A 15,890-nucleotide genomic window follows, 5' to 3' on the forward strand; every position below is an offset into this window, starting at 1 on the left:
ATGGGGGATTGATGTGTGTTATTGAGTTTATGGGTGCTGATTCCATGCAGTCAGCCGGTAGCACATGATTTGCGGGACACCAGAGTGCTCAGTTCTCCTCTTACTGGAGCTGCTTGTGGAGTCCTCTGATATCGCTCACTTCCATCTGCAAAGCTCCGAATAGCTGGCAAAAATATATTTCATGTCTCCAGAGGATGTGATAGTGTTTTCATTCTAGGATCACTGCTCAAAATTTTTCATCTGGAATGGAAAACCTCACAGTGAGTAGAGTTTTATTCACACGTGGTGTGTGGAATTCATTCAATAGGTCAGAATTAAAAGAATTTGGTTGTACTGAAGCTAAAAATTATCTAAAGCAACTGTGACTCTAAAAAGCTTTATTTTATCACACACGCTCTATACTTTATTACTGGGTTGTATTTTCTTTGATGTCATAAATGTGACATTTTCCCCAATATCTGACATCAATGCCATTTTTTTAAAAAGTGGGATTGGACATCTAATACTGTTGCTAACTGTTCTGTCCCTCAGCCAGAACAATGGCGCGAGATCATGAACAAGAAGATGCAGTTCCCTCCGGAGCTCATCGGTGCTATTCGGGAAGGAAAAATAGAGCTGCTGTGTGGGCTGTTGAAGACCGGTGATGGCATCATCCGCCAGCTGGATGAGTCCGAGGATCGCCAGTGGAGGGAGGCGCTCAACCTGTCCATCCGCCTGGGCAGCGAGGACGCCATGGACGCCCTCCTGCAAGGGGTCAAGTTTGACTTCCGGCAGATTCACGAGGCGCTGCTCGTCGCGGTAGACACCAACCAGCCCAGAGTGGTGAAGCGTCTGCTGGACCGCCTGGACCAGGAGAAAGGCAACAAGATGGACGTGCGTTCCTTCTCTCAGGCCATCTTTGATCACTCTATTGACAACTCCCAGTTTGCCCCTGGTGTGACTCCGCTGACCTTAGCCTGCCAGAAAGACCTGTATGACATAGTAACCATGCTCACCCAAAGAGGTCACATCATCCCATGGCCACATAAGATATCCTGTGCCTGTCTGGAGTGTCGTAACGGCCGGCAATATGACCTGCTGAAGTTCTCCTTGTCTCGTATCAACACCTACCGTGGCATCGGCAGCCGCGCCTACCTGTCCATCACCTCTGATGACGCCATGCTCAGAGCTTTCAGTCTCAGCAGAGAGCTGCGCATGCTCTCACAAAAAGAGCCAGAGTTCAAGGTCTGATGACATTCAAAGCTATCCCTCCCTCTTATTGCTCATGTTGGCCGTCTGTGTTGTTACTTGACTCTGCTGTGGTGCCTCTCTCCTGCAGCCTCAGTACCTGGGCCTGGAGGAGCTCTGTCAGGAGTTTGCCGTTGAGTTGCTGGGCATGTGTCGCAACCAGAGCGAGGTTACCACTATCCTGAACAGCTGCGGAGATCAGAGCCAGGCTTCCTTAGATGAGCAGGCCTTTGAGGAGGGAATACCCAACCTGTCACGCCTGCGGCTTGCCGTCAACTACAACCAGAAGCAGGTGGATGGATGCAGAAACTACTGTCAGACAGAGATGAGTGAAAGAAGACGTACTGATCCTTGATCCACAATCTGTGTCTCCCTGTCTGTGTGTCTGATGTTGTGCAGTTTGTGGCCCACCCAATCTGCCAGCAGGTGCTGTCATCTATCTGGTGTGGAAACCTGGCCGGCTGGAGAGGCAGCAGGACGGCCTGGAAGCTGTTTGTCTCTGTGGGGATATTCCTCACCATGCCCCTCCTCTGCCTCGTCTACTGGATCGCACCCAAGTCAAAGGTCACAACCCACGACAAACATTCAAATAAGAAAATATGATGAACATGTGTGTCTTGGCCTTGGAGGGTCATCATCTTTTTTTTTTGTTTTCTCCAGGTAGGAAAGCTACTAAAGATTCCTGTCATCAAGTTTCTCCTCCACTCAGCCTCCTACCTGTGGTTCCTCATCACCTTACTTGGAGAATCTATAACAATGGAGATGTATCGAGACAAATTTGCGTCTCGGCAGCAGAACATCCTGCACAGCTCCTTCCACATGGTGTGGGTGGTCGGTGGGTTCTCTCTCCCTTCTGTAAACTGCAAATAGAAAGCTCATGCCTGGAAATGGTTAAATGGAGGTTTTAGTTTTTATACTGTCCTGTTTTGTGTAGGATTCTTCTGGTACGAGTGTAAGGAAGTGTGGATCGAGGGACTGCGGAGTTACTTCCTGGACTGGTGGAACTGCCTGGACATGATGGTGCTCAGCATGTACCTGGCGTCCTTTGCGTTACGCGTGCTTATCATGCTCAAAGGCTACTTTCTCTGCCATGATCATGACGGCACAGATGAATGTATCTACTTCACTCAGACTGGTGTGTAGTACAGGAATGTCTATTTGGACCTGGGTGCAAAAATAGCCAGACTGCCACTATTCGGCTATTTACACCTGGTCCCGTCACGCAGGATAAAGAACAATAAATTCCAGCTCAGATTAATGTGGGTGTGGTGTCTGAAGGGTTTAGTTTCAGGGGAACAGGGTTTAAATCCTGTGTGAGACCAACAGTAAATTACATTTTATTTATTTGTAAATAGTTAGTTAACTTTATATCTTAGTTTTCTTTTAATATTATTATTTGGTTATGTTTAGGAAATTCTCATGGTTTTTAAAATAATAGTACAAGTACAAATATAAAAGGCAGCGTACTTTAAACAAGTATCTTCTTTCCAACCCACACCTGAGTGTAAATAACCAATATTTACACCCAGGTGCCAAAAGTGTTGTTGACTACTGACACCCAGGAGCAAATAGCATCTGCCAAAATTATATCACATCATTCATCCAAAATGATCGTTGGGGGTCTTAAGATGCTGAGCTGGTGTGTTTGTTGGTGTGAAACTATCTTGCAGTGCGCGAGGACTGGCATCAGGAGGACCCCCAGCTGATTGCGGAGGTGCTGTTTGCAGTCACCAGCATGCTGAGCTTCACACGGCTGGCGTACATCTTGCCAGCCCATGAATCTCTGGGAACTCTGCAGATCTCCATAGGGAAGATGATCGATGATATGATGAGGTAAGAGCACTCCTCACTCCGCCTCCTGTGTTATGTACATCTTCATATTTCTATTTTGATCATTGCCTGGAAGGGAACATGTGACAGCCAATGACAATGTTTTCTTTTTTAGATTTATGTTTATATTGATGATCATCGGAACAGCCTTCCTCTGCGGCATCAACAATGTCTATGTCCCTTATGTCATCTCTCCACATCTTGGCAAGTAAGAACAGAGTTCAGAACAGAGACAAAAGCAACACCACTCACGTGTCTGTACAGTACAGTCTGTATAGTCTGTACAGCTTAGCATGAAGACTGAAAACAGGAGGAAGTGCTGTGTCTGGATTTGTTTAATGGTCTGCCTACCAGCGACTCTGAAAGTCAGTAATTAACATGTCACAGCCACTATATCTGGAGCAAAGCTATCTTCCAAAATATCAAACTATTTCCTCAAGCCTTCAGCCCACATTAAAATTGGACCATTAGAGCTTGACTGACAATTCAACTGTGTCAATATATCAGCTGATATTAGCTTCCTGCAGCCAGTGGTATCTGTATATCTGTCAGCTAGTGAGTTAGAAGATATATTTAAGATCATTTGGGACAGTGTTGCAGAGAGCACTGTACGACTGTGCAATGTCACATTTAAGGGGTCCTTATCAAATATGTTTGAGTATGTTATGTTTTTATGTTCTGAAATATCAATAACAATCTTAAGAATCTAGTATCGTTTGGGGTATTTGTCATATAATGTTTGTACCTTAACCAGATTTTTAGAATAACAGCACTATCATAACCAGAAAAAAGACTGTTGGCGTGCATTAGGAAAACTGGGCGTGCCACAGAGTGAGCTGGACGGGGGTGAACCTCCTCAGAAATATAACCAGGGCTTAATTTGGGCTGGATCCTGTGGAACAGGATGTGGGACCTCCCAGATTGGGACCTACAACTACATTATCTGTAAATTGTTTGCAATATTTAATGTTACTTGTTCTGTCATTCTTTTAGTTCCGTACATATGATTACTGTAAACCCCACAAGTGGGTGTTCATGTCTGGGTGAGGCTCTGTCCATGGTACAGAGACAGAGAAGAGGAGAAAGTCAGGATTTTTATAACTAATAAACAGGTAAACAGATAAAAACATTAATGTTGCTTATAGCGTGCTTAAACAAAGTATACTCTCTGTGTCAGAGGCTGTAGTAGATGGAGCTCTACACCCTGAACAGTGCGGACTGCTTCAGGAGGCTTTTTCTGTGAGGAGAACAGATCCACCTCTCTGAAGCTGTTCCACAACGTTTGAAGTATAAGTCAATAAATAATACATTGTTTAAAGATAGTTTTGTTAAGTGTAGTTTTAACAGCAGGCGATGTCCAATGTGTTCCAGACTCCTTTACTTTTTCTCTCCCACTGACCTTGGGGATCTCCTAATTTACAAATCAAGCACTGAATATAACCACTGATTAACCTTCATGCATACAAAACATTTTAGTAAGGCTATAGCCACTAATTCATTTTGCATTTGATTTTTTTAGCTGCTTCTTTGGGTGGCACAGGCACATCCTGACATACCCTATAGGCTATATTGCAAAGGACAAGGAATATAATATCTTTATTTCCCTACTGTTTATACATTGTGTTTCTTTTTAATTACACTTCTCTAAAGGCTGTAAATTAATTTAATCTTACTTATTCACAATATGTTCAGAAAATGGACCTTAACAACAACCTCTTTACACTTTGGCATCCAAGTGTGAAAACTGTGTCTGAGCCAACAGTGACACAAAACTCACTGTTGTTGCTTCAGAAAAGGTCTCGTCGTGATAACACTCTCCACTGCTGCAGGTTCAATGAGACCTTCCACTTCTTATTCTGGACCATGTTTGGTGTGGCTAACCAGGACTACGTGGACATGCCACAGTTTGTGTTGGCAGAGTTTGTAGGAAGGATTCTTTACGGCATCTTCACGCTCGTCATCGTCATCGTCCTGCTCAACATGCTTATCGCTATGATCACCAACTCCTTTCAGAAAATTGAGGTAAGGAGACATTTTCATGTCACAGCTGCAATAAAAGCACAAGACTGGCACTGACATCGTGATTTATTTCCCCCTTCAGGATGATGCAGATGTTGAGTGGAAATTTGCCAGGTCAAAGCTGTACCTGAGTTACTTCAGAGAGGGCCTCACCATGCCGGTGCCCTTCAACATCATCCCCTCACCTAAAGCTGCCTTTTACATCCTCAGGTGAGCTCTGAAACTTCAAAACTCCTTTAACCTGCAAGGACACCTTTTCACTCATTCATATAAATTCTCTTCCAGGGGCATCTTTAGACGAATCTGCTGCTGCTGCACTTGTAATTCTGAGAAATATCCCCCTATAGCCTCTATGGTAAGTATGCGTCGAATGCTCAAACACAGGAGTTATAGTGAAAAAAAAAAACACTAAACACAGTGCACTGAAATGTGTGTTTTAAGGACAATGATAAACGTGGTGGACAGAGCCGTTTGCCTTACCGGCAGCAGGTTATCAGAGCTCTGGTGCAGCGATACATCGAGTCAGCTCGCAGGGAGTTCGAGGAGACCAAGAGGAAAGGTAACCGTGGCTCTGACATCAATCCATCAGACACTAGTGCAACAAAAAGTCCTGTTGGCTCACAAACCTTTCTCTACTACCGGCTATCAGATAAAATGTCCTAAATTATTGATGATATAGATCCTTTTGAATTTTGTCTCGATTACCATTTTTAATATTTTGTGACAAATATATAAAGAAATGGTTCAAACTAAAACAAAACCAAAATGCAACGTTTTTTAACCTTCATTTTAATAATAACATAATTTTACTGGATGCCATTTTCAATATCATTATAGACATTTTAAATTCAAAATTATTATTGTTATTGTTATTATTATTATTATTATTAGTCAGTCTATGAGCACAAAAAAGTTGAGCTAGGCTGGTTTGTGAGTTTGGATCATTTCTCAGCATCAAAGTGAAGAGCAGGTGTTAGCAGTATTAGCTCACTCTTAGAGTGACCGCTGAGAAAGACTTTCAGTCAGAGTTGTGCTACTTTCTCTGAGGAACAGCTTTAAAATCCCAAATGCACCTGAGGTAACTCTGAACTAACCAGCTGAAACCTGCTGAACTAACCAGCTAACTTTATCTGCTGCCTTTAAGGCTGTCTCTTCATGTTAATCCCCACTTAAGTCAATAAAGATGGAATTTTGAAATAAAGACATACATTTGAAAAAACTGAAATTATTTCACAAACATTTTTTTCAATTATATATCTTAATTTGAATATGTCACATAATTCACTTTGTGGCTCCATAATCAACCCCCTCATTTATACAACTTGAGAGTGACAGAAGAATAAAAACAAATTTTAAAATTCAAATTCATACATCTGACATGATAATAGTAATCTGAAGTTTAACTGTATCTAATCTAATCTAAAAAAGAAAAATAGTTCATATAATTATTTGCAACCCTGCATCGTGTCACCTGTAATTTTTGGCATTTAAGCCAAGAGTTGTTCAAAGGTATCATCAAACCTCCAGCCTGCTGAAACTGAATGACATTATCTATCAGTAAAGTGTCTGCATGCAGTGTAGTGATGTGAGTATTTTCCTCCCACAGATATCGGTAATCGGATCACTGAGCTGAGCAAAGCGGTCTCTAGGATGCACAGTGATATGAAAGCTCTCCAGCCGTTTCTCGTCGATGATGGACACAGTACAAGCAACGTACAATCCAAGGACGGCTCCTCAGTATTAGGGAAATACATCATTGGAGCCAAGAATAATTTCAGAGGGTTTAACAAGCAAGAGGAGAAAAATGCATCACTTAAAGTGACAGTGCACCATGAAGAGGAGGAGGTGGATAAAGAAAAGGTTGACACAGATACAAAACAGGAGTCAGGCGCACAGGTGGGCGAATGTGGAGCAGAGGGATCAAAGCAGGTAACAGACTGTGATGTGGTTAAAATGGAGGAAGGCAGAGCTAAAGCAGAGCAAGGAGATGAGGAAAGTGAGAAAAAAGAGCAGGCAGAAGAAAACAAAAATGAAAATACTGTCAATGATGTGAAGGAGGAGGCGGTGGCAGGGACAAGTTTTAATAAGGCAGAGGAAAAGGTAAAAGCCAAGAACACTGAGGCTGAGGCAGAAAAAACAAGGGGAGGAGAGATACTCGCCGGAGCGAAGATGGGTGAGAAACACACAGAGATGAACCCCGAACAAGCTACAAGCAGCAAAGTCAACGAGGAAATGACAGACACAAAGAAAGTCATGAAAAAGTTCAAAGACATAGAGCTGCAAGAAAAGAAAGTGGAGGCCAAATGGATGAAGGGTAGAACGTTTGAGCATAATGTAGCAGAGAAGTCAGGCGTCAGCAATGAAAAACCTGGAGGCAAGAAAATTCCCTCGCCAACAGGAAGCAGCAGCTCCCAGGACACGGGATTTGGTTCCCAGGAAGGGGAGGGATCGATTGATGGGATGCTGGTGAGACCGTAACCTTAGTGATGTCCCATTTAAAGGACATCTTATCCAATATCTGCTCTGTGGTGAGGCTGCACAGTTAATCTTTGACAGTTGGGAAGTGATTTGAATTTTTCATGGCCTGCAGATTCATTGGCTCAGTTACCAACTTGGCCTAAGGATGGGGATGTCCATCTGCAAACAGTCTGCATGTTTCAACAGCTGCAGGCCAGATTTCCATAAAATCTTCTATTAATCCACACTCTCATATTGTGGAGTTATGGTGAATACTGCTGCATATTGATTATGTTTGTTCAGTTTAAAAAATAATAATAAAAGTTCCACATTTTGGGAAATATAGTCTAGTCTTTGCACTTTGGCTTTTATAGCAATTAAAAAACGGGACATAACATGTTCATTAGTACGTAAAGGTGTTGGTAGGTGGATTTTGCTACTGTTTCCAGTTGTGCTAATCCAAGCAAAGCAGTTGCTAGTTTATACTGTTTATACATAAGATTGGTGTCACCTAAGCTTATTTCCCAAAATGTTGAACATCCCTTCAGTCTGAATCACTGATACTGTGAGAATCAATGTCCAAAAAATGTAGCTTTCTGGCTAATTCTGTTCACATCCTGAGTAACGTAAGTGAAATAGTGAATTCCTCCTCATCTTTCTTCCTAAAAGTTAATTCAAAGAATACATTTTTGTCAAATCGCACACCTTTTGTTCCCAGTCCTCTAAACTAGATCAGGTTTAGACATTGAAATAACATTTTCAGCCATCAGCCCGTTTCTCATAGTTAAGACAATTTTATCGCCTGTCTTCTCATTACACGCTAAAATGACCAACACATTAAACTCCAAAAGCCAGCATTCACCCTAAATTCAGCGTGTGAAAGTCATCGGTTTGACAGATTTACACCAGTGCAACTTGATAATCATCAGTGCGTCAGTGGCAGTAAAGTAGGGTTAGAGTGCCTTACGATCAGAAAATACACTTGTTTAGCCACTAAAAGTAGTGACTATTTAAAACGTTATACTAGCAAAGTGCCTGAAATATTAGAGGAAAACAGCCTTGTGTTCTATTAAAGTTTTGTACAGTAGAGCTACTTTGTAACATAATTAAAATATTTGAAAATATATTTTCTTAGTTTCTGTGTCTCTCTATTTCATGAGTATAGTGGGGAACATTAAAGGCCCCATATTCTTCATAGTTTATAATTTTGGAGGTCCTACTAGAACAGGTTCACATGGTCTAATGCTCAGAAAACACATTATTTTCTGTTTGCAGACGTGGCTGCTGGAGCTGTTTGCAGCCTCTGAACGCTCTGTTTTAGAAGAACAGAAACAATCTGCTGCTTCTCTGTCATTTAGATATCTTTGTGTTATTGGCAGCTGGTGTTGGTGACGAAAAAACAAGGTGGATTCAGGAGGTTTTCAGTGGAAGGAGACCTGCTGGAGGAGGTCACATGATCAACAGATCCCCTTATGACATCATAAGGGGAGCCAAATCCAAACAGTGTGTTTTCACAAACATATACGTTTTTTTCTTCATAGTTTGATGGTCTATAGGCACATGGGGACACATATTTATATTGAAAAGACATTAAAAAGGGCATTTTGCATAATTTGGGACCTTTAACTCTGTTTTGAGTGAGGTTATGAATTAGTTTCTTTTCTTCCTGCACCTGCTACAATGTGACAGTGCAGGTCTCAGCTTGCTTTACACATGCTGCTCCCAAGAGGTTACAAACATGAACCACACCAGTTCATTAATTTATCACCTGCAGCCATCACCTGTCCCTAGACACAGCTCATCCAGACTCCACTGGAAAAACACCTCGGCATGTTGCCCTTTGTTACAGTGTTGTGTGTTTGATGTTGTCACCATTTCCACTTTCATTTTTGGTGTTGTGAGCCTATTTTCTTGTCCCGACAACTTCCAGCTTCAAATTAAAACACACTTTTTGTCATCTGACACTAAAGCCTTCAACATTATTCACCAAGGAAATAAATTCATAGATTTGTGCACAGGCATTGGCGTGTTGTATCACCAGCCAATCATAATCAGCATCCTGTCAGAGCATCCCCAGTGACAGATCCTAATAAACAAGAAATATTAAGAACACACTGACTACAAACCCACTTTTATTTTGCTAATTTTCTCTCTGGATGTACAAGATTTTCACCTTAGTAAATATAAAGAAAATTGCTGTTCTTGACTCAATAAATGTAAGTCTAAATACATATATACATATAAGTATATATTGTGTACGCTCAGGTTTTGAGGTATATCTCAAGATTTGTATATTCTTCACATGTAATAAATAATGAGACTTAAATCAAAAACCACTGTGTAACAAGTTTATTTTCCTACACGTCCAAAATACAATAATTAAGTTCATTAATGTGACCACATATTACAAAACTGCATTGATAAAAAAAACACTCAAGGGCAAATATTAATTCATTGTACCCTATTCTATACAATTCTATACAAACATGCATACAGCATGCACATCATGATTAAAATATTAAATAAAAACGAGAAGACTTATAACCTGAAGACAGAGGCATATGTAAAATACTTGTGATTACATCATATACAAATAAAAAGACCTGCATGTTTCCAAAAGTACATTTTTAATGGGAAGCTGGTGGACAGGGGGAAGTGCATTTGTCTGGGTGAACCACACTTCACCTAGGAACCACACATCAGACACTCATCTTTGTTCGCTAGGGAACACACCATGGCAGCAATGTTGCGTTCTTTCTTCTCCTCCTCCTCCTCCTCCTCCTCCTCCTCCTCGGTCTTGGCTGACTGGGCCTCCTTTAGTTTCTCCTTGTTCAGGGTGAACTGAATGGGGTTGGCAGCAGGTTTTGTCCGCAGGTAGTACATGCCAGTTTTCAGGCCCTGCGGAGAATGAAAAAACATGCATTGAGTATAAGCAGTGTTTCTTTGCACGTCGATGCAGCATGCATCAAGCCTGCATTCCCTCAGTCCTCACTTACCAACTTCCAACCATAGAAGTGCATGCTGGTCAGTTTGCCATAGTTTGGTTCAGCAATGTGGATGTTTAGGGACTGGCTCTGGTCAATGTAGGCACCACGATCTGCTGCCATCTTGAGGACAGTCTTCTGGGAAATTTCCCACACAGTTCTATAAAGCTGCTTCAGATCATCAGGGATCTCCTCAATATTCTGTAGACAAGTTAGACAAAATGCCAAGTTATTTTAAATTATAGTAACATCGGTAACATCAACATACTAAACAATTTAATCTGTTTATTAAGTGTGACCCTTCACCTGGATGGAGCCGTTCTGAGCAATCAGCTGGTTCTTCATTTCGTCACTCCACAGTCCTCTTTCTGTGAGGTCCTTCAGCAAGTGAGGATTCACAATCTATGGGAGAGGCAGAAAACACACTCAGCAACATTTCCTCCTATGGACACAAGACTTTGGAGACAGTGGATAAATCAAGTGCTGACCTGGAACTCTCCTGAGAGCACCCTGCGGGTGTAGATGTTGCTGGTGTAGGCCTCAATGGACTCGTTGTTGCCCAGGATCTGGGCAGTGGAGGCTGTGGGCATGGGGGCCAAGAGCAGACTATTCCTTACACCGTGCCTGTGGACACACATGGACAAAGGAGGAGCTGAATCAGAGATGAGCTAAAATCGCTCCACACAGTGGATATGAGATGTTAGATATCAACAACAATGAAGACATTCAAGAGCACTTACTTGGCTATTTTCTCCTTCAGTCCTTTCCAGTCCCATAAATCTGTTGGGGTTTTATCCCACATATCATACTGAAGGATCTGGAAAACAAAACGGGTTAGTATCTGAGCCCAAACTGCTAAGCTGTGCCCTCGGAAGGATTTGAGACACTGTGAAAACTACTCACTCCTTTGCTGACAGGAGAGCCGACGTAGGTTTCATAGGGGCCGAGCTCTGCTGCCAGCTCACAGCTGGCCTCCAGGGCAGCGAAGTAGATGGTCTCAAAGATCTGAATGTTGAGCATCTGGGCCTCTGGGCTCTCAAATGGGTAACGCATAAGGATGAAGGCATCAGCCAGACCCTGCACACCGATTCCAATCGGCCTGTGGCGCTTGTTAGACCTTTCAGCCTGTAAAGCAGGACAGAGGAGCCATTTGTTAACACAGAGCACACAACACCCGGCTGCATGAGGATCAGGGGGCGACAGTAGACCAGAAAGAATACCTCGGGCACTGGGTAGTAGTTGATGTCAATAATCTTGTTCAGATTTTTGACAATGACTTTGGTGACAGATGCAAGCTTTTTGAAGTCAAAGGTCCTTTCCGGTGTGACATACATATTGAGAGCAATGGATGCCAGGTTACACACTGCAACCTGAGTTGAAGAAAAGGACAAATCGATTTGAAAACAAGCAGAATCAAATCACATAATGACTAATTTTAATATCTCAGCAACCACAAGCTAAATCTATAGGTACTAATAAAATACCTGCTGCCCCTCACCTCATCTTTGCTTGTGTATTCTACGATCTCCGTGCACAGATTGCTGGATTTGATGGTGCCCAGGTTCTGCTGGTTGCTCTTCCTGTTGCAGGCATCCTTGTAGAGCATGTATGGCGTTCCCGTTTCTGTCTGAGACTCGATGATGGCATGCCACAGCTGCTGAGCCTTCACCACGCGTTTAGCCCTGCCCTCCTTCTCATACCTGAAGACAAACAGGATACACAGAACAGGTTAGCACAGACAAATGAGACGTTATAATGTTGGCAGCAGATCTTGTTGCGCTGGTCTCACCGAGTGTAGAGCTCCTCAAACTCCTCTCCCCAGCACTCCTCTAAGCCAGGGCATTCGTTGGGACACATTAGAGACCAGTCCTACGAGAGCAGGAGAGGAACAATAAGACTTTTCCACAAACTGTGATGTTCAAGATTTAATGGGATCTTCAATATCAACTTCAGATTGTAATCTGTGTGAGATTTGGGTCAGGGAGGAGATTCCCTCCAATATTCACCTGATTGCTCTCCACTCGTTTCATAAAGAGGTCTGGCATCCACATGGCGAAGAACAGGTCTCTGGCCCTCTGCTCCTCTTTACCTGTGTTCTTCTTCAGCTCTAAGAAGTCAAAAACGTCAAAATGCCACGGCTCCAGGTACACAGCGAAGGCCCCAGGTCTCTAAGCAAGCAAACACAGACAAAAGGTGATTAAACCTGAGGTGTCCCTACAGCAACAAGGTCATGCTCCATTTCAGTGAGTCTCAGTCTTTACCTTGTTGCCACCCTGGTCAACATAACGCGCGGTGTTGTTGTACACTCGAAGCATAGGAACCAGCCCGTTGGACATGCCATTAGTCTGAAAAACAAGAACCACAGTAAGTAATACAAAAACAACATGGTGTACATTAAAGCTCCTCTCCACTTTTAATCCCTGTGATGTGCATTTTGCTCACCCCGGCAATATGGCTGCCTGTTGCTCGGATACAGCTAACTGCCAATCCAATACCTCCGGCGGATTTGGAGATGAGGGCACACTGCTTCAGTGTGTCATAAATACCATCAATGCTGTCGTCCTTCATGGATAGCAAGAAGCAACTGCAAAAACCCAAACAAATTAGAAATCTAAAAGAAAGCATCAGAGGTTTAGTTAACTCTGCTCAGAGCCTACAAGAGTTTGCATTTTGCAGTCCTTACCTGGACAGCTGTGGCTTGTTGGTGCCAGCATTGAACAGAGTGGGTGAGGCGTGGGTGAACCACTTCTCCGACAGCAAGTTGTAGGTCTCAATGGCTGCATCAATGTCGTCTTTATGAATCCCGACAGCCACTCTCATTAGCATGTGCTGGGGCCTCTCAGCAACTACAGAAGAAGTTGGGTAGCAATTAAACAATTAAAAGTATCCAAATAAGTAATTTAACTTAGAGTCTCTGCGCCCATAAACATGCTTCTCAAGTAGTTACAGGAAAATCAGCTCTCACCTTTGCCATTAATCTTCAGTAAATACGACCGCTCAAGAGTCTATTAGAGCAAAAGGACAAAATAGATTTATAATTCAAGTATCTACGTGAAATGTAAAATGTAAAATGAATAGAAAAATCACCTTAAAGCCAAAGAAGTTGTAAGAGAAGTCTCTGTCGTAAATGATGGCTGAGTTGAGGCGCTGTGAGGAATAGAGGACATTATGTTTTAAAATCCTAAACGTGACTTCAGATTTGAAAACATGAAGAAATGATATCATCACACGAGACTTACAGCTTTGTTTTCAAGGACGGTGTCCAGCGTCTCCTTGGAGATCATAGGAGAGTGACGTTTATTCAACGGGTTCACATAGTTGTACAGGTCTTCCATCACATCTGGAGAAGCAAGAAGAAAGTTTGATATTAGCACAAATATTAACAACCTTTTAAATAACAATTTACAATCATGCCAGTGTTTCCTGTAAAGAACACCTCTACCAACCAACTACCTAGAATAATACAGAGGGCTTTAAGATGGCTAAATTAATCTATAGTGCATTCATGGTGTTCAATTATTTCAATGCAAAATAATTTTAATAACTACATTTATCACATACAAACATTTTTACAAAACTTGCAATAGAGCAGTGTGTTTTTTATGGGTACTTAAAACCTGTGCTCACCACTGAAGGCTTTCTTGGTCTCTTTGTGCAGGTTAGACACAGCGATTCTTGCAGCCAGGATTGCATAGTCAGGATGTTTGGTGGTGAGGGTGGCGGTGGTCTCTGCGGCCAGAGTGTCCAGCTCCATGGTGGTGACTCCGCTGTACAGACCCTGGATCACCTTCATTGTGATCTGAGCCTGTGGAAAAACAGAGATAAACGCTTACACATGGAGGAATATCGCCTGCTCACAGTGTCACTCCATTACCCAATGTTTCTTTTCTTTTTTTTTTTTTAACTTCATAGTGATTTGAACTTACAGGGTCCACAAATTCAGAGCTGAGTCCATAGCAAAGCTTCTGGATGCGAGATGTGATTTTATCAAAAGTAACTCCCTCCTGGCGTCCATCTGAAATACAGAAAACATAATAGAGCTCAAGTTTGATCTGTTTCTGGTTTCCATTCTCAGGATAGTTGATGAATATAACTGCAGTGGTGAACGCTTAAAAAAAACAGCGCACTGATCACCTGTCTAACCAGTTACTATGACAACAAAGGGAGGACACCTTGCCACTTGGCGCCATTACAACAGATGCCATACATGACTTTAATAAGCTTCCTCTTACGCATTCATTATAGAGGAACGTTTGTCTACGCAGTCACTTTGCAAAACACCAATACGCAATAAAAGTTTAAACGTCAAAGCCCGGAGAGCAAAATCAGGTCAACAATCGCCATTATCAATTCAAAGTCTCAGCTGTGTCGCTGCGCATGAAAAATATATTCAACTTTAAATTCTATTCAAAGTAAAGACAAAACTGGCAGAAAACCTGCAACATTAATGATAATTAACTGCCAGCTTTTGTCTTTTCATAACTCTAGTCTTTGTCTGCTGTCTCGACGGACACACACCGCACAAAGAAACATAAAAAAAACACACATATTTATGACTCAAACTGAGCTGAAGACTCAAGTGAGTCATTTATTTGCAGTATGAACATTTAACACAGCTCATGTACATTTTAAGAGTTTTCCACCGCTTAACAACTTTGTATTATCCGACAGTATTTGAACGCAGGATTATCAGAGTTAGCTACTATACCTCGTTTAATCACATGCATGTTGGCAACACAGCGGCTGGTTTCCGAAGTCAGTAGTTGTTGGTGTTATCCTGTCAGCTGGTCGCTTCAGGTGAGTCAAAATGACGGCGGTGCGCAGTCGTTATAGCTGGTTACAACACTGTGAAGATGTTCCGGTGGACACAGTTGAATCTCAAATCGAGGGCGCCAAAGACTCACGGGCCAGTTGCGCTGCTTTGTGTCAGCGGCTCAGCCAATCAGAGAAGACTCCGGCAGATTTTTTAAACCAATCACAATTCATCACTCTTCACTTCTTTTTTTTAATACAACTTCCGGTCGCTGTTGCTGGGTGAAATCTTGGCGGGACATTTCCGAAACAACAGGTTTTTGTAACATGTAATTATCTGCTTTGTTTCAGCAGCAGGGTTGCTTAATCTATGCTGTTTGTTACTGAATATTAATAATATAATAATATCACTTCATAAAGGTGTCACTCACAGAATTTTATGCATTTCTTTCCATACTTGAATACTGCACTAATACATTTTTATATTATATTAATACCTAAACTCTGAAATACAAGCACAGCTGCAATACTGTGCATCATGTGTGATATCTCATGGAAGTATTACAGCTGTATAACTGGGGTGATATTCATCGTAAAAAAAAATAACGAAATGAAACGAAA

At 42.1% G+C, this 15,890-nt stretch overlaps 2 protein-coding genes across 2 annotated transcripts; one reads left to right on the forward strand and one right to left on the reverse strand.

The window, feature by feature from the left end:
* Positions 1-230: 230 nt before the first annotated feature.
* LOC139213436 (short transient receptor potential channel 2-like) lies at positions 231-7,856 on the forward strand. The gene is made up of 13 exons (XM_070844126.1): positions 231-260; positions 532-1,224; positions 1,319-1,519; positions 1,627-1,791; positions 1,888-2,062; positions 2,162-2,362; positions 2,898-3,060; positions 3,173-3,265; positions 4,887-5,079; positions 5,159-5,286; positions 5,362-5,431; positions 5,518-5,635; positions 6,683-7,856. Exons 1-13 carry the CDS (start codon positions 246-248, stop codon positions 7,552-7,554), a joined length of 3,087 nt encoding a protein of 1,028 aa, XP_070700227.1. The 5' UTR covers positions 231-245; the 3' UTR covers positions 7,555-7,856.
* A 2,020-nt stretch (positions 7,857-9,876) lies between these two features.
* LOC139212726 (ribonucleoside-diphosphate reductase large subunit-like) lies at positions 9,877-15,338 on the reverse strand. The gene is made up of 19 exons (XM_070843238.1): positions 15,226-15,338; positions 14,444-14,532; positions 14,145-14,322; positions 13,757-13,857; positions 13,605-13,664; positions 13,483-13,522; positions 13,201-13,363; positions 12,960-13,101; positions 12,779-12,862; positions 12,524-12,685; positions 12,307-12,386; positions 12,016-12,217; positions 11,738-11,887; positions 11,421-11,642; positions 11,258-11,334; positions 11,006-11,141; positions 10,824-10,919; positions 10,530-10,718; positions 9,877-10,431 (listed from the first exon to the last, which is right to left on the reverse strand). Exons 1-19 carry the CDS (start codon positions 15,242-15,244, stop codon positions 10,219-10,221), a joined length of 2,403 nt encoding a protein of 800 aa, XP_070699339.1. The 5' UTR covers positions 15,245-15,338; the 3' UTR covers positions 9,877-10,218.
* Positions 15,339-15,890: the final 552 nt, after the last annotated feature.

The sequence above is a fragment of the Pempheris klunzingeri genome, chromosome 14 (genome assembly GCF_042242105.1).
Source record: "Pempheris klunzingeri isolate RE-2024b chromosome 14, fPemKlu1.hap1, whole genome shotgun sequence".
NCBI lineage: Eukaryota > Metazoa > Chordata > Actinopteri > Acropomatiformes > Pempheridae > Pempheris > Pempheris klunzingeri.

Coding starts and splice junctions, on each gene's coding strand:
- LOC139213436 (XM_070844126.1), top strand. Junction 3,061..3,172: donor ATGATCGATGATATGATGAG/GTAAGAGCACTC, acceptor TTTCTTTTTTAG/ATTTATGTTTATATTGATGA. Junction 5,432..5,517: donor ATCCCCCTATAGCCTCTATG/GTAAGTATGCGT, acceptor GTGTGTTTTAAG/GACAATGATAAACGTGGTGG.
- LOC139212726 (XM_070843238.1), bottom strand. Junction 14,323..14,443: donor GCTCTGAATTTGTGGACCCT/GTAAGTTCAAAT, acceptor GTTTTTCCACAG/GCTCAGATCACAATGAAGGT. Junction 13,364..13,482: donor ACTGAAGATTAATGGCAAAG/GTGAGAGCTGAT, acceptor CTTCTTCTGTAG/TTGCTGAGAGGCCCCAGCAC.